The sequence below is a fragment of the Melospiza georgiana genome, chromosome 8, assembly GCF_028018845.1.
Source record: "Melospiza georgiana isolate bMelGeo1 chromosome 8, bMelGeo1.pri, whole genome shotgun sequence".
NCBI classification, from domain to species: Eukaryota; Metazoa; Chordata; class Aves; order Passeriformes; family Passerellidae; genus Melospiza; species Melospiza georgiana.
Genome location: NC_080437.1, coordinates 8,801,041 through 8,823,629, shown reverse-complemented (window position 1 = coordinate 8,823,629; position 22,589 = coordinate 8,801,041). Strand labels below are relative to the sequence as shown.

Below are 22,589 nucleotides of genomic sequence, written 5' to 3'. Positions count from 1 at the left end.
CCTCTCTCAGTTCCAATCAAGCCTGTGACAATACCTTAACAGTCCATCAAGATGTCTCAGCAGATCTGAGAGCTTCTTCAGATGTTATATGCTTGGAGTCTTCTTCCCGGCCTGAGAAGTGCAACATATTCTGGAGCACATCTGATCCAAAGAAGCCACAGATCTTATAGGATAATTAAGCAGCAGCCATCCAGTGGGAACTCCCAAGACCCGATGAAGTTTGTCTATGGATTTTATGGAATTATATCAAAGGGTCTGTGGCAGGGTAGCAACTGAGAAGTCAAAAGTGGGGGGAAAAAAAGGCAAGAAAAAGCCTGGAAATGGGAAACAATAGCAGTTGACCTTATAGAGGAGAAGTGAGGAAGAAAAGCTAAGCCAAATACATTATTGTATTTAACTGGGGAGGAAGAGAATGCCACAGGTCTGGTCAAGGGGAACACATGTTTAGGAAGAAGCAATGTGTGGTGCCAGGGAATAAAAAGCATCTGCAGGGAACAGAGGAAAAAGGGAAGGGGAGGAGAAAGAAGAGGGAAAATATAAAATATGAGAGACTCTATTTTGGCTAAACATCTAAACATTTAAGTACTTATCTGAGTGGCTGAATTTTTGTGTAATATTCCGTTCTACAGCATCTTTCTCTAATGCTTCAAAGAGGAGATGAAAAGACACTTTTGGAAAGCAATTTGCAATCCTCTTCCTCTGGAACTACATTGAACTTTTCAAAACTATTATATTTTTACTTAACTAACACACATAATTTGCCAGTCAGGATTCCTCAAGCTCTCACAACACAAGAGTTCACAGTCCATCCAAGAGTTTTGTTTTAGACAGCTTTTTGTTTCCTTTTCTCCTTTTTTTTTTTTTTTAATTTTTTCCCCAGAATGACACCAAATACAACGTTTATAGAAAAAATGTCTCTTCTTATGAACAATCACATCTACACGGTTTAGTACTTTGGTAAGAGCAACTCACTCATTCCAGGCTCAGTCAGATAGCTGTAGCGCTTACGTAAAGCAAGGGAGACGAAGTTCTGGCGCCGGTCAGCCTTCTCCGTCTGCAACAAAACACAGCAGCACTTAGGGCTGGGGAACCACTGCTCCATCTGAACAGAGCAGCAGGATGGGCCGCTTTTCGTGGCACACAACCCCTCGGGGGAGAAAGGGTGCTTCCATTCAGCTTCAGGACGGCATGCTGAAGCCGAATTTGGGCGAGCAGGCAGGGAGGGGGCAGAGGCAGCCTCTGCTCCTGGGTGCTGTGAGATGAGTGCCAGGCAGGGAGCACAGAAACCTGCTGTGAGTGACCACCCTTCTGCAGCAAGCAGGGAGGGACTGCAACCCTACTGTGAGCCCTCAGGTTCATTCCTCTGCTCGTCAGGTAGAAGAGCTGAGACAGCAGAAGCAGCTCATTATCCTGCCTTAAAGCATCTCCGTACTGTCTCATTGCATTATCACTTAATAAACTGCTTCACGCTAATAGAAATGGCGTGATTTTGTTCATTCTCTGTAAAATAAACCACCTTTGGCTAGAAACAGGAGGTGAACACAAAAGACTACAGGTACAGACAAAACATTCATAAGAGTGAGTGACCGATTGAGTATTGCCCCCAGATTAGCTTGTCCCGAAAGCACACACACCACGATGTACAACTGGCTTTAAAGTGAATACATTAAGGACAAAAAAAGGCATGGGAGGGGATTTTTTAATATGCATGGGAGGGGATTTTTTAATATGCACAAAATGCAAAGATGTGGATTAGAAAGCAGACTCCTCTTGTTAACTAATAAATTGCCTCATAAGTTGCTGCGTTCAGCGGGATAGGTGCTAGTGTGGTGTCTTTAATATTAGTAGTCCTTCAGAGATAAACTCGAATATGTGGCTAAAAATACAATCTGTTTAGAAAGAGAACTATTATTATAGCCATATAATAGCTCATTGGGAACAAATTCTATGGAAGTAAAGTGATGTTTTTGCTATTATTATTTTTTAACATGTAAGGAATGCTTTGGGTTGCATTGTTTGGAGTTTTTTTAGCTACTCTAACCAGCAGGTGACAACTGCTATTTATTTGCCACCAGGAACAGAAAGAAATATTGCTGCTAGGCAAATTGGAAACACCTATGTTGTTTCTTCTACAAGATGATCTCATCTCTACCTACCTCTAATGAGTAAAACCCACTCAGTTTTCTGACAATCTAACATCGCAGTTTCCATGAAACAGTGCTGCAAATATCTGAGGTTGATTTGAAAATAGACTTGAACACAATATTTAGAAATTGCTCTTGGCTGGTTTGCTTTTTTAGAAAGAATCCAGTTTATTTACAGAGGTGAGATATTAAAAGCCACTATTGTGGCCTCAGCAGTATTTTTTTCCTTCTCAAAAATACAAGTTACCATAGCAGTGTCAGTGTTACTCCAAGAGGTAAAATATTATCCACTAAACTCCTCCTGAGTTTTTGCCAAAATTTGACTACTTCTGATAGTCATAAATATATCCCTTTTCAAAAGAAAATTAGTTGCTTTTGTTCAGTGCTTGGTTTAATTTCATAATTTATACTCATGGGGTATCCCATATTTGAGCAGCTCTACTGTTTTACAGCAGCCTATCAGAAGCTGAGGATGTGGTTATTTTTCTGTAGGTATCATCTCAACACCACCATTAAAAATAGTTGTTTGTTTTTTTCTATAACATACTACTTTTCTTCACTAAATCTGAAGGAAATAAAAACAGAAGACAGTGTGTATATTACCTCATCATCTTGATCTGACTCTGTTTCCTTTTGGTCCCAAGATGCATTGCAGAGACAAGGAATATTATAATGGACAGCAGGGAAAAGAATATCAGGATATGAAAAGGACCAAATTGGGAGCACAAAATGCAAGCTGATTTATAAGGCAAAGCAAATCCAAAATGCCAACACAAAAGAAAAGAAAAAAAATCTTACATCCAATGCAAATAAACACGTGACATTACTGAAAGCATAAACCTATGACTTGCAGGCTGAAGCATGAGCTGTAAACAGAACTGTAAAAATTACAGGAACTTGACACCACAGTAACAAGAGACTTTAAAAGCGTTCTACATACAAGAAACCAATAAAACATACATTTTCAAAGCCTTTGTCATATTCCAAAGCATTCTCATTACTGACAGTTCACAAGGTTTCTTTATGACTAGCAGGAAATAAAAAAAAAAAAAAAAAAAAAAAAAGAGAGAGACAAAAACCAAAGGAACAAAAACAAATCCAACCCAACCCTAAGAAAAATGTTTACTTTTCCAAACAAATACCTTTTTGTGTGCTGGCAGAGTGATATTCAAGTTGCAAACAGCTGTTTGTGGCAGTCCTTTTGTAGTCTTTGGTTCTTTCAAAAATGATAATCGACCACAGGGCTCCTGGCTGGTGTCTCTTACCTGGAAAAGAAATTTTGCTTTAGCATAGTAATATGTAGTAATTGAGGCATTAGTAAGATGTAGTAATAGTAATATAGTAGTAATAGTAATAAGTGGTAATTCAGAGTCCTAGAGGAGGTTTCTGGAACAGTTCTCAGAATTTCTTTCTACAAGGAGCTTTCTAGTGTGTAAACACTAATAATACCAAGCTGGAGCTCAGCCTGAGCTGCTGAAGGAGAAAATGTGTTACTGTGAAAGAGTTTTAGGTTAGCCTGAAGCTCCCTGATGGCAAATCCATGCAAGACAAGGTGCTGAGTGAGTCCAACCTGAGAGTTTCCTGCTGGGATGTTACTGACAGGCACTGTCAGCCCACTTCATTTCATTCTGCCATGTTTTGCCCTTGCGTTTACCAAGATGCTTAACAACCTCTCCAGCAGGGCAGCTGTGACAAGGCTAAGGAAAGTGAGCACCATTCCTGGCCTTTTAGAGATGAACAGTCTGCACACACCTTCTGCAGGCTGTTCTGAAGTACAGGATGTTATTGGATGCATCTCCTTTGCTTAAACCCTCAGAAATTGTCACCTACTGGTATATATGTGGGGACTCCAATTTGAGATATGGTTTTAGTAAAAGGCTGTCAATCCATATCATGGATATTCTGCTCCCAGATGTGCCAGCAGTTCTGCTGTGGCTTCAAGCAAAGTACCCTCTCCATGTTATTCACATATTAAAGAACTACAATCACACCCCAGGGGCAAGTTAGTCCTGTAGGGCTGAAAAGGGGAAGTGGGACTGTGGGAAGGGAGGAAAGCAACAGGATCGTTTATTTCGTTTGTTTTTCTTTTACCTTGATAGAGAATGGCAGTCTATTTTCTTTGAAAGCATAAAAATTAAAAACAAGCTGCTGTCCTCCTTTAGTCAAAGGGGCCAGATTTCCATAGCAATCAACATAAATAGGTTTTCCTTCAAGAACCTACCAAAGCAAGAACAAAATGTCAATAAAACCTCTTTTAATAGTAGATTCATATAAACATCATGATTTTCCCCAACATCATTCCTGAGTTTAACACAAGTCCCCACCTTGTTACATTCAACAACAAATTAGAATATCACTGTGCACTATGGCAAGGTGTTATGAGTACAGGCAGTTTGGAAAACCACAAGCCACCTGACTGGCTTTTCTAAAGTAACAGTGAGTAATTTACTTTGAGAAACAATAAGTTAGTGACTGTGATCTGACCACAAGCCAGTCCTACTCATGCCTGTGTGCCTGCAGGGCCAATGAGAAGGAATTCCCTCAGTCTGCAAAGCCCAGCCAGGGCTACCTGACAGCAGCGAGGGCAAATCCCACTGCAGACTGCACTGGGGCACCCACAAGTCCTCCTGCTCCTCCAGTCTCGCCCTGTTCTGTTCTTCCTTTGAGAATTCTCATGCCACAGCCTTGCTGTGAACCTTTGTTTAACAGGGCTTGTGTGGTTTTTGCAGGAGCTGCTGCTACTTGGGAAACACACAAGGAGGAAGCCAGCTGCAAGCAATGTACCTCAATGTCTTTGCTCCTGGCAACTTCCTCAAAGTTCTCTTGTTGCTCCAGGGTTTTGTCCACTTTGTCGTCAGTCATGCAGAAGCAGCGCAAATTGGATTCCACGGGGTCATTCATTTTGGCAAATATCACAAACTTTGCCATGTAAGGAACACATATTAATTCTCTGTAAAGCTGTGTTGCCAGCCCAACAGTCTCTAGTACTTGGTGGCAGTCTGCGAGCCAAAATCTGAGTGGGGAGAAGCAAACCATTCAATCAACTTTTCATTATGCTCCAACAATTCATTAAGGCTTAAAGAGAAACTGTGTTCTGTATCCTTGGTCATTTTGCATGTGTACTGTCCTTGCAGAATTGCCAGAGCTGTAATTATTCTTCTACTCTCAGCACAGCTTTAACCATCCAGAAATGGGAATACCTGTCAATGAAATGCTGACATACCTAGCTAACCCTTTTCAGACTGATAGCTCATAAAACTATCAATCTGCAGGCTCATTTGAGCCAAAGTGAGGAAATTGAATTTCATGTGACCTTTAATATCCTGTAATGTGCTGATGCTTCACTATACATTTGATTTGCTAAAACAAACACATTTATAACATACACAGCAAATTACATCTCCTATTCAGGCTGAACCAAATATGCCCATGGTGAAGTCGCCACAGACAGGTGCTACACTGTTATTTTCTCATCTTATGATTAAGAGTTTGAAGACAAGTATGATAAAAATAATTTATACCTTGTATCAGTCTTTCCTACAATATTTCAGCCCTGATCTATTTAGTTTTCCAGCAGTTTTCTCTCTTTTCATAAAAGTTTTTATAGTTGCAATGTCATTTACTGATTGATAAGCGCTCTACATTCTATGTCATGAATTCTCTTCACTAGGATTTGTACGAATCCTGGTAAATGCCTCCATTTAGCATGCAAGTCCATCAAGTCCATCAAGATTGATTTGAACTCACCATTTTTTGCAAAAGCTATTTTTGCAAGAGCAATTTAATATAATTTTCAACTAAAAAGCCCACAGCCAGAAATTAATAATCTTTAAATTTTTAAACAAATGCATTGTTATGATTCCCCACCACCTTTTTTTTTTTTAACGGGCTGAACATTTTGAGCTTTCTCTCTCTGTTGCCATTTACAGCAAAACCAAAGCCCTGTGAGGCATGGCAGCTTTCAGAGGAACAGGCTGTGTGCCAGCCAGAAGCCCCTGTCCCAACCAGGGCAGAGCTCTGGGTGCGTGGGACGCTGATGGGCAGGGACACAGCAGCATCTGGGCCATCACCGCTCCACCAGCCTTGTGAGAGGCTTCCAGCAAGCCAGAACACAACCTGCCATCCAGGTGCTGGCCAAGGGAAGGCACTCCCGAGGGGCAGCTGGCAGGGTCTGCTCCCATACCTGGCAGAAACGTTGGTGGTGAAGGAGACGCAGTCGTTGGAGAACGTCAGCGGCGTGGTGCCCGTGATGTCCTCCCACTGCGCCGGCGACGTGCCTCCTGTGCAAACACACACCAGGCAGGTTTCCTCTCAAACACTAGCCACACACAGACTGCACAAAGAACATCTCTATCTCCACACACTGAAAGAGAGCCTAGACATTAATGTTCTCCAGCAGCTGAGCTCCGCGTTATCATGGAGCATCAACAACGCTACATAGCATCACACGTCACACAACAAAAAACAAAGATGTAAGCAAGGAACAAGTCAACAGCAACCCCCTCTTGACATCAGCTAGGACAGAATTACTGCTGCAAGCTACTTTTACTGACAAGCACATTTAAAAGCCAAGACTGAAATTTAACACGTGCTGGGAGAGTTCTTTTAAAATGGGACCAGATAAAAAGCTCATGGAACCAGTGGGAGCCTTGGAAATAACCTCAGCTGGTTTTGCTCAGGAGAGCTGATCATGCAGGTGTGGTGAGAGTGGGCACAGAGCTGCTGCTGCCACAGCAGCCTTAGCAAAGAGCAGGGTTTTCTCTAACCTGTAATGCTACATAGGAGTCGAAGGCTGGGAGTCGTGTCTCCTTTGTACCCGTTGGTCACTCCTTCTCCTGATGGAGGTGGCACAGGAATTGTCATGGTTATTGGCTTATGGAACTTCCTTCTTCTTGGCTCCACAGTGACAATGGGACTGAATGTTGCTTTGTTTCCAAGGATTTTTTTGACAATCTCTTCTGGAACTGGTTGAGCCTGTCAACATGGGGAACATACATACTTAAACTAGAGCTACAAACTGTTTATAGAAATGCAGAATTATTTTCTAAATGACAATTCTATTTTCTTTTTATTTTCTGCAGATTTTTCCCCCGCCACGAAACCTTCTCAAGGTGATTACTAGTGAAATTCATGTTTAGTTTTTATTCAACAACTCACTCCTGAATTCCTAAAGGCTAAATGGTAGAGCTACACTATAAACCTCAGAAGGTTCCCTGCAGTATTTGCTGAGAGTTTTTCAGAGCATGTTTCGTTTTGCTCTTAGTGACATTACATACAATTTCAAAATGCAAAACCAGGCCTATTTTGCACTTGAGAAGTGAGGACTAGACACTGTCTCCTGGAGGTGACAGACAATTCTTACATCTCTGCCAAACACAGATTCATGCTCTTGAGGAACACTGCACCCCAAATGACCTCTGTACTCAGTGCTTTCTGTGATTATTAGAAAGAAATACTTGTTTGGGTCAAAATCACAAAGAATGCATGAAGTTACAAAAAACTTACAGGTAAATTTCACATTTTCTACAGTCAAAAGGGACAGACATGCTAATGGGAGTCTGCATCTATTTGCCTTTTAATTTTAGTTTTTTTAAACTTTCAAGGCTGTTTCAATCAGGCTGACCCATGACTTGCTATAATTCAAACTGCAGAGTGCACTGATATGCAGAGACCATGCAGTTACACTGCAGTCACAGCACTGCATACAGAGCTGTCATACTCCCCTCACACTGGGGAGCTCTGGCAAGGCAACTGCATAACCAGAACAGCACAACTTCCATTTTCTCAAGATTAACCATCTGGAGATGTGAAATATCTTTAACAGAAATGTTTCAGCGTGAATTTCAAGCACTGCAATTCAAATCAGCATCTCTTTTTCATGACTTGTCATACTATTAAGGGAATTCTAAGTGATAACTAACTGAACTCAAAGATGCCTCCCATTCCTATGGAATATTTCTCCACTTTCTGTGCAGTTAAAGTAGAATTTAAGCTACATGATCTTCCCAGATTTCACCCCTATATGAAGTCTTTTCAGATTCCACCCCTAGAAATGCCACTGGTGAATGTCCTAAGACACAGCAGATGTACATGGGAGGGTTTTGACCCAGTAGCAGCTGGCAAACAGCTGCATGTAATCCCCACCAAACCCATTCCCATGGCAGAGGGCAGCCCAGTGACCCTGCTCACAAGCTGCTGCTTTGCCACAGCAGACAGGGACTGCACAGGGGCTCTAGTGTTGACAGCTCCAGGTCTCTGCTTCCCTCTCTCCATTCCTGGGATGCTAAGCAATGACCACGGGGGCGATCCAAGGGCAGCTGGGCTTGTGCCACAGGGAGGAGAACTGTGCACCCCCCGTGCCTGAGGGACACTGAGCGTGCCCTGCAGACTTGTGCCAACTCAGAGCTCAGGTGCGAAGGAGCCCCACTGGCAGTGAGCAGTGTGAGCTCCGGGAAGCTCTGTGGTTTCCAGTCTCATGCACCCCGCCAGGTGCACTGAGAGAAGCTGAAGCTTTACCTGGAGCCCCACGCGGATCCTCTTGGTGAGAGCCCCCTCGGGGAAGGCGGCCTGCACCCGAGGCACTGTGGTGCTGCTCAGCACGCCGCCCTCGGGCCCGATCTGGTTGCTCTCCTGCTTGATGCGGGAAACCACGGCGAAGTACTGCGGGAAGTCCTTGGTGACGATCCGGCAGATCCGCTTCTTCTCCAGCTCCTCCGCGCTGTCCAGCTCTGCAGGCACAGACAGGCCAAACATTCAGGCATACCCTTCGTCCCACACACTTCTGGGCCTTTGAATAAGCCTTAAAATGCCCAAGAAGGTTGGGAGGTTTATAATTATTTATTTACTACAGCAGTAAAAAATAAGCCATTCAATGCTATCAGTTATCAAGCTTTGGTTTTTTTCTGTGAACTTTTGTATAAATCTTGATGATCAGGGCCAACAGCAATAGGCAAACGCACTTGCTAGGACACCTAAATAGTCAGGTATAGAATCCTTTGAACCCCTCAGGAAATCCCTAGATGTGACAGTCTCAGCAGCTGCCACAGAATGACAGGTTTGTCACGCGGCACAGAAGTCCAAGGAGGGCTGAAGGAGACAGTCAAGTTTCTTCTCTCTCTTATTTCTATCTGGTCTTCCAGAGCTTTATTCCCATCCTGTTTCCCCGTATAGTTCAGACATAAAGCAAACCACAGGAGACCACAGTCAGCCCATGGCCTATCTCCCTTCATGCCAGGTGTGCAATCCAGAGCTTGGCCACCTGAGCCACTTGAGACAGTTATTGCCCAGCCTGGCATCCAAAAAACCCCAACCAGACACCGAGCTCTCCATGAAACTGTGGGAGCAACAGAGCTGTCTCCCAGCACCACCAGTGAACCAAGAGCAAGCTTCCCTCCCCCATCAGCACTCCAGCCATTTGGTTATTTGTCCCAAAATAACTGCAGGGTGCTCCTCAGTTCCTAGAGAACCTTAGATATCCTCAGATACAACTGAAACAGTCAGGTCATTGACCATTAGTGCTCTCAGTCACATTGCCAGTTTGTAGGGTCACCAGGGCTCAGAAGGTGCATAGAGTACCTATTCCTGTCAATTAGTTCCGTGTTATTGCAGTTGTTCAGCACATGACATAGTTTTTCCCATATATGCACTGGGGAAAACTCTGATACAACAAAAATATAATGACTTTTGCAACTATGTGTGTGTGTGTGTGTATATATATATATCTATATTTGCATCGGCGTCCCAAATGCTGTGGTGAAATCCCTGTGATATAAACACCATAAACAAATGGAGATAATTATGTAACTGCCATGCATTTCTCCTTGTAACTTCTAGCACTTGGCCTTTTTATCTATTGTAATTGGATTTCATTGCAGCACTCCACAAATTTCAGCACTTATTTTCCTCCTTAAAAAGGGACTTTCTAAGCCAAAGTTTGTTCCTCAAAAGATTCAGCAAGAGAAAGTAGGAAGACCAGAAATAATACTAAGACAAAAGACACTTGTAAAATACTCTTTGTGACTGGGGTATTTTCCTCCTCTAAACATGTAAGCTCAATTACAATTCAAAAATAATTAGAATGCAAATTTGGTAAAATGTCAGTTTTCCATTTTAAAACATTCAGCAGATAGTTTGGATTAATCTCACAGTGTTGCTGTGGATCATATGTATCTACCAGAAGTGGATCATTTCTTATCATAATGTCAGCTTCCATTTACTTTGGCTCAGAGATTGATATCTGAAGCCCTCTAATGAATTAGTCACTCTGCCTGCAGCCTCTGGTAGCAATGGCTTGTGCAGGATACAAACTGGATTCCTAAACTCCCAGGCAGGTATCATCTTGACTGCTAAATCCTCATCATCTCCAGTTTGTTGCTAGAGAAAATACCCACTGCAAAATGCTCACAGAGGTGAAGGATAATTAAAATTCTCCTGAAGTGGAAAAACAAAAAGTGATTTGTACAGGAACATTTCAAAGTCCTTTGAACCTGGCAGGCTCTCTCCTTCAGAGGAGGAGGATGGGAAGATAAGAGTGGCAGAGCAACAGTGAGGCATGGAGAGGAGTTGGACTACACATAGGGAGGTTATGTTTGGATAATACATATGTGAGCTACTATATGAAGTTGCCCTCTAACAGAAAAAAAAAGTAAAAAAGGATGATGAGCAATCAAACCATCTCTCTCACTGCCCTGAGAAATGCAGTGTTAGCATGACAGAATTAATGAAACAGGGAAAACTAGTCCTGGGAGAGGTCACGTTTCCCAAACACACCTCATGCCTTTTACAGAGGGAGATATCATCATTACTACTTCCCTCAGCTGCTGACACTTCATTCCTGGGCAGAGTGTCTCAATGATAAATCATGAACCATTTTTTGGTTAGATGGTTGGGTTTTGGAGAGAAGGGGGTTTTAGCCACAGAGCAGTATGCTGTGCACCCATCATGGAGATAGAGAAAACTAAGCATGGAGAGGCAAAGCAGAAAGGTCAGCGGCAGAACTGGGAAGAATCTCCCAATGAAACTGTCTCCCAGGCTTGTGCTAACAGCCCAAGAACTCCTAGAGCCCCACTCAGCTTTAGTGAGTCAAGAGAAAGGTGCTGTGAATACCATGTGTGCAGAAGTCTTCTCCTGCCACCCATGTGTGGGGTACACTTATCCTGCAATGGTTTGGGGCCTGATCTTCCACAGGAGTGATGGAGGAGACAGGAGACGGACAGAGGGGAAGGAGGCAGGAAAAGAAGAACATCAGTGTGTGGTGCATGCTGCCACACAACCATTAAGGCTCCAGGACTGGAGGAGAGAAACCCAGCCATGTCCTCCAAGGTCAAGAGGGACAGGACAGGCTGTCTCAGGTCAAGGAAAGCAATCACACCAGTTCTCTCTGGTGAGAGGCAGCTGTGGATCAAGTTCATCCACATCTAATACCTTTCTTTTTTTACTGTCAGATAAGGTAACACAGGGCAAGAATCTTCTGACTCAAAATAGAACAAGACAAGTCACAGAACACCTGGCTGTTTCATGAGCTTCAAGGTGTCTTTGTGTGGATCTGGTTTCCCTTGCCAGGGCCTCAGAAGAATTTTGCTAGCACTGAAAAAGCAAATCTCACCTGACTGAACAGCTCTGTGAGCTGTACAACCCTGCCCCAGTCCTGGCTGGAGCAGAGCTGACCCTGTCACAGTGCCCAGACTGCAGGCTGGGGTGAGCACAGGGTCCCAGATCCCCCCACACAGAGCTGCGCCCACTCAGGAATTGCTGCACTCAAAGCACAGCATGCAGGAGGCAGCTTCCACACGGACAAAAATGCAGGAGGGGGATGGAGGCAGGGAGAGCACATGGCAAGGGCAAGGAGAAACTGAGGGCAGGAAGGTGCTGGTAACCAGACCCACCCTCCCACCCTCAGTGTTTCACACACACAGCCAGACACTCCCAGTGCCACAAAGATGCTTCGCCCTCAAAGAAGGCAAGGTCCTTTATGGCTATTTTTGTGTGGTCTTTTACCTTGCCATTCACAGCACACAGTTTAACAGCAATATGTTTAAAAACTTTTCTTGGAAAGGTGGCAAAATCACTGCAGAGTGATTTATGGTGGTATTTTAAACTTGAAGCATAAACAAGGTCACACTCTGGTTTGATCTGTCAATTCAGTTATGTAAAAACTCCTGCTTCCCATCTGAAACCACACTGTGCAGCTGCAAGCTTACTGCAGCCACAAGCATTTGCATTTCTTGGCTCACTCCCTAGTTTGCAAATAACTTTTAAAAGATTAGCTACCCCAGTGTGTGCATTTGTGCCCACAATTTGTCTCCAGGTACCTCTAAAGGGTGAAGGAATGTTAAAAGCAAACAGAAGTTATCTATAAAAGGAGCTTGTCTGAAAACATGATGTATTTGCCAATTACAAGGCAGACAGCTTCTTCCTAAAAAAAATACATATATTCCAAAAATACATACATTTTATTTGATTAAAGTATAAATAAATGTAATATGGCCAAGAGCTGTGAACTGCTACCCTTGTGTTTGGAGCCACACTCCTCCTACTCCTAAAAATGCCAAGTTCCCTGCATTTGCCTAAGTACAGCACCATCCTTAAAAATAAAACCTATTTAAGCAGAGACCTGACTGCACCAAAACCAACCGGGCTCTTTACATCATGGTTCACTGTTCTCTCATGCCAATAACCCAGAAGTCCTGCTGTTATTTGAAGGCGCACCAGCCCTGGAGCAATGCCTCCTGTCTGGGATTCTCTGGGGTCTAGGACGGGGTTTCCCAGCAGATGGTGCTGCTCCCAGCACAGAGCAGGCTTTTTGTGACTGAGGCACGTCCTTGCTCTCATCTCTGCATGCAGAATTATTTCCTAAATGATAATTTTATTTTCTTTATATTTTCTGTAGGATTCCCCCCCCCCCCCCCCCGCCCCCAGGAAACCTTCTCAAGGGTGATTACTGGCGAAATTCATGTTTAGTTTTTATTCAACAACTTACTCCTGATTACCTAAATGCTAAATGGTAGAGCTACACTATAAACCTCATAAGGTCCCCTGCAATATTTGCTGAGAGTTTTTCAGAGCATGTTTGGTTTTGATCTTAAGGGGGAGAGCAAAGCAGGAACCACCACAGAGAGCAGCAAACTGCACCACTAAAGCTCAGCCTGTTAAGGAGCTGCAATAAAGGTCTGATTGACCTCCTGCACTACAGGCTAGGAAAGGACTTGTGATCACAGCAGCTTTGACAGAAAAGCTGCCATTAACAGAAAATGGGCACTCCTGCAGCATCTCCTGGCTCCCAGAGATGATTATGCAGATGAGTTTTCTTGCAAAGACACACTAAATTTCTCTAAATGACTATGTGGCTGCTTTTTATTTAAATTAAAGCTTGCTTCTGCCTCCAGAGTTCATACCTGGAATAAAACTTCTCCCAAAGTTATGTCTTCTGAGATACAAGATACTCCCCCTGAGCGAAGTCTGACTTTGGTATTTTGTAACAAAACACCAAAACTCACTCAAGTCTACAAATTTGTAATTTTTTGGCCATTGCTTGGAAGACATTTTACATTGCAAAGGTGTCATTTAACTAGAGTGGAATTTTGTCAAAACCCTTGCACTATTTTAACGCATGGTGGGGTTTTCTTTTTTTTTAATATTTTGCTTTCCTAGCTAGAGAAGGATTGAGCTAAAACAAACGGAACAAATAATCACTACAGTGAATGTGTCTACAGTGTTTTTCTCCTTTTCCTCTCACAAAAGATTGCCTGGATTTGTAGAAGCCATTCCTGAGGTTTGGCTTTTAAGGTGTCAAATATTTTCACTCTAACAGAATAACGTCCATCATACTTTGTGTGATTATTTGGCTGCACTTACACCCACCAACCTCCAACAGCAGTTCCCCAGAAGGAAAGAGCCACCTGAAACCCTCAGTAGATCAGAAAGTTGTCCCGTGGCTCCATGTTGTGAAGTTTATTATTTTAGGCTCTAAGTACTGAGGGCTTCACGCTCACCTCTCTCAAAGTGTTTTTATTTGTTGAGCTCGTCTCTGTAAATTGTCAATTCATCCATGTGTGAGCTCCTCTGTAAGTCCTGCAAGCTGCAGCACTTCAGAACAACATTTCTGTGCCCAGATTTCCCATTTCCAAATCAAACTAAGCTCAGTTTGAGAAGCACATAAAGCAAATAAGCAAGCTGCTGATCAGTGCTGACCACCCCACCCCTGTCAAGGCACCACTGCTTCACCCAAACAGCAAATCATCACTTCTGATCCCATGCCAGTGTGCAGAGAAGGAGGGGCCGTGGTGAGATCTTTCTTTTTCAAGGGCTGAAACTACTGCATTCAATCCTGCAGCAATCATAATTCCCCAAGCCATACCATCCTGGACCATGTCTATCTCTTCCCTGTTCCACTGCTTTTAGGTACCCTTCACTGGTGAGGTTTAATTTATTTTTCCACATCCACTGGCAAAACATTTGCAGTGTTTCTGTCCTCCTGTCTGGTTGGTTCTATTACATTTATTTTGAAATAAATAGCTACAATAGATCCTCATGAAGCAAGCAGATCTTTGCTGTTGCTTTGTGTTTGTACAAGATCAGGTGCAGTTCAAATACTTCAAAGTGAAGCCTTTCCTGTTGCCCCCATTCCCAGAAGATCATGAAATTGATAAAAAATGCTGTATTTCAGATGCCCAGGGAGACCCTCACAGCAGCACAACTCCCACACTCCCAAGGCATGCCTTTTGCTGAGGCTCATCAAACAGGGAGAGGCCAAAATCAAAGGCAGAGCTGCCCCACAGATACTCCCAGAGCAGCCATCCATAGCCTCATCATTTCCTTCACCTGCTTGTGCTGATAATGAAAGGACTTTCCTGCAGCTTGTACCCACACTGTGACTTCCTGTAGGTTATCCAGGATAAACCCTTCCGCAAAACCAAAGCTCGCACCACAAACTGTTTCATCCACACTCAGATGCAAAGAGCTTGAGCAATGGTTTATCAGCACGAGTATTGAAAAATGATTGCTAGGAAAGGAAAGCAGTGGTGCCAAGGGATCACTGCAGCCCCACAGCCTGGCTTTGCCCATGATTTGTCTTCAGGGACCATCTCTGACAGCATCTTCTGATGGATTTGTACAGCTGGGTGCCCTCATCTTGAGGGACTCTCACACCAACAGCAATGCTCAAGCAAAACAAGGGAGCCAGACTCCCCAGATGGGCACCAGGAAGGCAGGCTGTGCACGTGTGGGAGGCAATCTCCAACACCACCATCTGAAATCAGAATGCTCTAGGGGCCAAGCTCTGCGTCCCTGGGAAGGCCCCACAGAGCTGCTATTTACACTTCATTGTTGGTTTGCAGTGACCTTCCCGTGGCCCTGCCTGAGCAGCACAGACACGTGTGCCTCCAGCTGGGTGCTATTCCCAAATTCATGCTGGAAAGCAACTGTGCAAACTCTGCTTAAGCTTGGCAGGACTTCAGACCAAAATTCACCACTCATTTCAGGATGTCTCCAGGCCACTGCAGAACAGCTTCTCCTTACACTCTTTCCATCGGTTTAATATGGAACACACACTGTATTCCCTGAAGTCAGACATCCCCTGCACTGTTTTATTTTAGTTTGCTTTAGTCAGCCCATGTTAGCAAGCCTTCACAAAGGCAAGGCCAAAGCTTTGAGAAAATATTTACCTTCATCCATGCCATTAAGTATTTCAGTTAAGTCTTCATGTTTGCTGTCATACTGGTGCTCCTTCCACGTTTCACCGTTCTCGCTCCGGAGGACGATCAGCTCTCGCTCCTTGCCTCGCATTGATCCAAAATGTGGGATTTCCACTATCACAGGGCTAGGGAAAAAGGAACCATGTTATTTGTAACCCTACATTACCTCACTGCCCTCAATTTCCTATGGGTCCTTAAGAAAACTACAGTCATTTTTAATAGTAAACACTGTTACGGTAAAAATGCTTTTAAAATTGCCAAAGCTGCACAATCCTTTATGATTTAAACTATATTAATGGATAAATCAAAAATACTAATATATAGCTTGGTTTTAGTGCAAATCTTTTGAAATATCTGCCTCCATGAGAAAAATAGTGACAACTTTTAGTAAGGAGAGTCCTCCTTGCTCATTTATCTGAGGGCGTAGGTGATGCAACCTGCCTCCAGCACACACAGCACTGCTGACTTTTAACTGGCATTAGCACAGTCAAAGTTTGGATTTGGCTCAGAGAGTTTGAAGGGACAAAGTCAGTTCAGAAGCAGTCTGTCTATCCCAGGGCATGCAACAGCCACTGACTGTAAGAGGAACCATGCATTTATGCAGATTTTGAACTTCAAACTAAGTCCCATAGTTTTCAAAGCTCTCCCTGGCTCTCTGTGGATGCAGCTCCTGTGAAATAAAAGAGACTGTTTTTCTTTAGCTCCACTTTCTGGTTCTCATGCCCAGCATCACAGCTGCAACCTCTGCACAGCAAACATCACAGGGGAATCGTTAGATCCTTTCAGAATGGACTTCTCTGGGTTGAACAACATCACAACCACATTGCTATTAGTTACTGTCAAACATTTTGGGGGGAAGGAAAGGGAATGAGAAGGTGGTTAATAATACACCTATGTCACCAGACAATGTACCTTCAACAGAGGACTGCAAGTGCATTACTGAACAGTTTGTATGAACAACCAACAGAAACCACCATTCACTTCATGTGCCATTCCTCAACAAAACAGACACTGTTGCCAAACACTTCACAGGCAGGATATGCATTTTAAAGTATGCTAAGACAAACCGACTGAAATCACACAGTAAGTGAACATTTATGGATTATGCAGCTTTAAGACATTTAAATAGACAGTATCATCATTTTCCTACAGAGGTTGTAAAGGGTTTAACTGCTTTGTAACAACTTGGTTAAAAGCAGCATCACATGATGGGAGAAGGGTGCAGCATTTCTGTGGTACTGTACATCTGCCACATGTTGGGTGCACTGACCAATCCATCACTTGAGCATGAAATCAGCCATCATGGGGAAAAAACAAACTAGCCTGAGGCCCAGTTTGCACATTAAATTCCCAGGGAGAAGAGTTAGTGTTTTTTTCCCCATGAAAATAATAAAAATAGTTTAATTAATATATATTTTAGATGCTTTTAGGAACGCCCAGTCTATTTTTCAACTCTCAAGTCCTTTAACAAAAAAAACAGGAATGTAGCTGCTCTCTCCCATTGTGCACAGTAAGAAAACACCAAAAATTCAAATACATTGCTTAAAATATTTACTGTCTAGTTCAAAAAGAGCACAAGCTGAAAACTAAGGCTGTAGTACAATCTTTGCAGGCTAATATTTCAGATACTGTCTCTGTAAATATTTAGAAACTACACAATTTTGTGCATGACATTTAACAAGAATACTCAGTGAGAAGGTATTGAACAGGTTTGGAACACCAAACACTCACCAATATTTTGAAAACCTAATGCAATAAATTTCACAATGTGGTTTGGAAACAACAGTCAAAAACATACGGAAACATCCTTACATGTTTAGACTATACACAGCAGTCCCTTTGGGTAGCATACTTGGCTTTGTAAATTTATTTTAAAAAGATGCCTCTTGCAGGTTGCAAAGATTAGTATTTCTCCAATCTTGCTGAATCAATTCATTCACTTGATAACATTTTTTTCTGAATAATCTTTCATAAGTAAAGGACTTTATGTGATCACATTTTACAAATGCTCTTCCCAAAACAGTCTCACTCGAGGCCTGTAAATACCTTCTCTACCACAGGGTTGAACTTAAAGGACTGCCACTGTGTATTAAAATGTATTTAATGCAGTAGAAACACTTCAAATTTAAAAAATTACAAAAGCACAGAAGTTATGAAAGCAGAATGCTGGCAGTGAATTTTACATGCCTATAAGCACAAGGTAGTAGCAGAGCTATATTAAATCAAGCCACTATGATTTTCTTTCAGTGACATAAATCAACTGAAAGTTTTAGGAAACTTAAAGAAAATAATGGGATTAACAAAAAATTGGAAACAAAAGAAAAACTGTAGACATTCTGTATCTTTTCCGTACATATCCTACCCAATAAATTTTGTTCCTTGTGGACCAAGCTGCAGGATTCGGCTAACCATGCTCTCACCCTCATTTAGAGGGGGAGGACTTTTAGGAAGATGCAGTTTACTGAATAACATCCATGCAGCAGGAAGAGAAACGAGAAGGGGAAATTAGGAACAAGCTGTCATTCCCGGCAGAACCAGCAGTTTATACCAGGGTGCCACTCACGGTAATGAACAAAATTTATAATTAGGAAAAAAATAGGCCACATCATAGTGGATTGTTTCCCCTGTTTTAAGCTTTAAAAACAGTCAGTTCCTAGCACTGGTACTACTTGTACCACCACTCCACAGCAGGTCACTCCAAGTGGTTTTGCTCCACAGGACGGAGACAGGCAGCTCCCAACAACTCCAGAGGGAGCCGTGCACAGGTTGGGAACAGAGCTCAGTATCTGGGTCCCTGTGGGTGTCTCCAGACAATTCTTTGTGGTAGTGCTGTTTCTCTAAGTACTCTACAAGCAAGAGGGTCAAAACCTGCTCTGGGTTTTCAGTGTGTGACTCCTCCTGACCTCCAAGGCAGGGTTGCATGAGTAGATGGCGGTGGGACCTGGCATTCCCATGGCTTTCCTTACCTTCACCTCCATCCTGCAGTCATCAAAGAGGCAAAATTCTCCTTAAAATGCAAGGGTTCTTTACAGGAGGAATGGCAGGTTGGCATTTTTTAATGTTTTCAGTTAAGCAGCCTGTGCTAGATGTTAAGATGAGGCAGAGTCAACATTTAACTACTTAGATCCACAGGATAAAGGGAACGAAAGGTGCGACATGAGCACAAACAATTAAACTCACAGAAGAACTCACCCTAAGAACTGTGCCCCTGCTGGCCCCATCTCTACAAGCCGACTTGCCAATCCTTCTCCTTCGACCATGGGCGGCGGGCTGGCCAGCTTGTGCCTCTTGACCAGGCGGCAGGTGATGCGCGTGGGCGCCGTGCACTTGCGCGGCGGGATGATGATCCGCATGCCATGGTGCCGGCTGCCCCTCATGGAGCCCCCGCGGGCATCCACCATGAAACTCACCAGGAAACTGCGCCAAAATAAAGCAAACTCTTCAGTGAAAGGCCTCTCGAAACAAGCACAAGGTCAGCAACAAGTCACAGACTTCAAAACGTTAGGAAAGTCATCCCGATCCCAGCTAAACTAAAAAGAACATGAAGATCCTTTTAAAACTTGTACTTGCATGTTAACTACTGGTTATCAAAAGCAGGGATTGCTAAAGCTCTAGCAACATCATGGTGAAATGACCATGTTCTACCAGGCAATTTGGATTAAAAGTGTACACAAGAAATGTATTAGTAGTGGTTTGTTAGAATTTTAAAACATCCCTTTGTTGCTGTTAGCTCTATTGTCCAGAAATGAGAGCAATTAGCCTCACATGCATAAAGCAACCAGACAGTGTAGAAAAAGGAGAATCAAAAATGCTTATTATTTTAGGAACCTCAGTCTTTAATGCCTTCCCACTGTCTCAGTATTTGCAAATATTCTTGATGGCTGCCAGAGCAAGTGCCAGCACCATGGGTGAGAGTCCAGGCTACCAAGGGCTTCCACTGATGGGGAGGATAAGTGATGACTACCAAGTACATAACCCTTCAGGCTGTTGGCTCCCTGGAGGAAATCATGCCATCACTTCTCTTTGAAGATAAGATTCATTAGCAAAAAAAAAGGGACATTAAAGAAAAATCGCACTTGCTAGTGTCATTCCAATGCATAATTTTCCATTTTTTCATAAGGCAGTAAGAAATTATATTTGTAAATGATGAGTGGTATATTTTTAAATAAAATTCTTTCTATTAGCATGGGAATAATTGAAATTAACAATTCATATTAGAATAGCTTCAGGTAGAAGATGCAATAACAGGCTGGTAACAAGAGGGATACAAGTTACCAGCTCAGTCTTGAAGTCAGTACAAATTTTGTTTTTTCCTTCTGTACGACAGACACTGACATAGCTGACACATCTGTCATGTGGCTTCACTATTTTCAAGGCTGTTGCCAAAACTTCCAGCTTTTAAGAACTGAACCTTCACATGACTAACAGGTGAATCCATTCAATTTCCTGGCTCCTGACAGCAAAGTGAACTAAGGGTGTCAGCCAGTAATCCAGGGGATTGTGATGGCTCTTGGAAAAAAGCCCCCAAGTGCTCTGAATTATGACTGGGAATTTGTGCAACACAGTTCCATTTGCTCTGAGACCAGCAGGATATCAACAGCAGCAGCTGACAGGCACTGCAAATAAACTGTATTCAGAAGTCTGGCCAACATGGGTGAGAAAATCCTGCACAAAAGCAGGAGAGAAGTCAGCATTTGGTATTTAGCGGTCTGCAGGAGAGAAGTGAGCAGGGACACAAGCTAGAAATAGTGGGAATATGGTGGAAATGTTGTCCAGCTGAATTCCAGATCAAGAAGTTGCTACATTGCTTTTCTTCAAATTAAAATCCATCAGTAAAGATGGGGAGGTAAAAACTGCTCCCTGAGATGACCCTAGCCCAAATTTACAATTTCTCATGTGCCAGCCTCTTTACAAAACTGAGGCATGATATTTCACAGTAGTTTTCATACAGAAAAACTGTATCTGCATTCCATGTTTCTCTCCTAGATAAATGCACTGCGCACTCCAACAAATCCAAATGTTGCCACTAGGGTATCCCAGCTCCTCACAAGAGGAATTGTTTCAGCAGGACAGGATCTTGGCTAACCAAACACCTTCCCTAAACATTGGGCCTGTGTCAGAACCAGTATGATCAATCTTTAAATTACAGAGTATAAAAGTGATTATAGTCTTATTATTGATGGATGCTTAGCTGGCCTTTTGGAAAGGGGCATGGTTTCTGTGTGCAGAGGAGCTGGGGCCCTTCCAGCCTGGCAGTTTGCAGGGCGCAGGGATGGATGCCCGGCTGGAGCATCCCCTGGGCTGAAGCTGCAGCAGCTCCAGGGAGGCACAGCTGGCCAGAGCACCGTGGAGGAGCCTCCTGGGGAGCCTGGCAAGGCTGGCTCGGCCTGAGGGCCCAGCACAAGGCAATGCTTTGGGGAGCTGCCTATCATGTACATGGTTACTGGCTTGTTAAGCCACCTCAGAATTCATAATGAAAAGGAGGCTTTCATCTCGTGCAAAAATGCCAAAACCTACACTCAAGTAAGATGCTGTCTTCTGTACCCAAACTATTTAAATGATGGAAAGAATGAAGTGCCAAAAATCTTCAGGCAACTAAACCAACGGTCTTAAATTCATAATTAAAAAAAAAAAATCAATAGAAGTTAAAACTAAGTACCTACAAAAATCAGTCCCTGAGTTACCAGGGATGTTTAGGCTGTAGATTTTAAGGTCAGTCCAGCCTCAGCAACCAGGAGCTTTGCACTGTGAATAACCCTGGGCAGGAGGCTGTGGCCCAGGGCAGGAACCAGCCCTTTCCAGCCTGGTGTCTGCACCAACTGCAGCCTCCAGCAGACCAGCCCTTGTGCACATTGCTCCAAGAAAAGGGCAATCACTGTCAGTAGCTTATTAATTAATTGTTTCCTTCATTAATTTTCTGGTTAGTAACTTACCGTGTAAAACAGTAACAACTCCAAACAGTATTTCATGCATTTTCTAGCTAAAAACATTAGTAGCTGATGCTTACCTAAATTAATGTTGCACTAATAATGGAAACTACAGTATGACCTCTAAAACACAATGCTAAAGGCTAATGAGCATTTCTACTTGGATACATGGAAGGGATGAGGATGTGGTTGGATGCACTACAAACATCTACACACACTCTGTGGGAAAAAAAGTTTAAAAAAACAAAATAAAATGAGGATTCACAGAAAGCACTGAGTTATCACCTTGAATCATACTGGGGGAGTGGAGAGGAATAGCTGCAAAATAATTTAGAAAGCAAATGGGAAAATTAATGTAAGATAATTAGAGGCAAGCAACAGAAAATATCAATAATAAGTGCAAAGAAAAAGTAACAATCAGAAAAATAACAAAAGCAACATATTTGAAGGCCAGCTTTAGAAATTATTTGGCTTTTGCTTCACATATTGTGACATATGTCATATAAAATATGATACACATGGGAAAAAAGTCTGAAAGGGAGGGTTCATTTAATTAGTCAGCACAACTCTAGAAGTTCTCTGGAAAATGCAGAAGCACAAGGAGAAAAGCATTTGCTGTTTACTCAGTCGGCAGAGAATTTATTGCAACACAATTTCTTCATTATATTCCAAAAACATGCTCCTGTGTGCCATGGAAAACCAGTTCTTGCACTTTCCTAAAGCAGTTTGTTTTCCAGAGCATAATGTGCAAACATATGTGTGGCAGGATGCTTGAAAGGATTATCAGCCCATGCCATCAATTGCACTGCTGTCAAAAATGAGTTCTG

At 42.9% G+C, this 22,589-nt stretch overlaps 1 protein-coding gene across 16 annotated transcripts in view; it reads right to left on the bottom strand.

The window, feature by feature from the left end:
* Positions 1-22,589, bottom strand: part of ANK3 (ankyrin 3) — a 280,780-nt gene that overhangs the window by 36,779 nt on the left and 221,412 nt on the right. For 8 of the 16 annotated variants that reach the window (XM_058028741.1, XM_058028737.1, XM_058028738.1 and 5 more), the window contains exons 26-36: positions 19,028-19,252; positions 18,198-18,296; positions 15,806-15,960; positions 8,661-8,872; positions 6,911-7,118; positions 6,328-6,424; positions 4,929-5,157; positions 4,236-4,361; positions 3,287-3,409; positions 2,748-2,774; positions 973-1,054 (exon numbers count right to left, since the gene is read on the bottom strand). In XM_058028741.1, coding sequence (XP_057884724.1) covers positions 973-1,054; positions 2,748-2,774; positions 3,287-3,409; positions 4,236-4,361; positions 4,929-5,157; positions 6,328-6,424; positions 6,911-7,118; positions 8,661-8,872; positions 15,806-15,960; positions 18,198-18,296; positions 19,028-19,252 — 1,583 coding nt within the window. The remainder of the gene's footprint in view (positions 1-972; positions 1,055-2,747; positions 2,775-3,286; positions 3,410-4,235; positions 4,362-4,928; positions 5,158-6,327; positions 6,425-6,910; positions 7,119-8,660; positions 8,873-15,805; positions 15,961-18,197; positions 18,297-19,027; positions 19,253-22,589) is intronic. The other 8 variants (XM_058028745.1, XM_058028750.1, XM_058028752.1 and 5 more) reach the window with 3 other exon arrangements.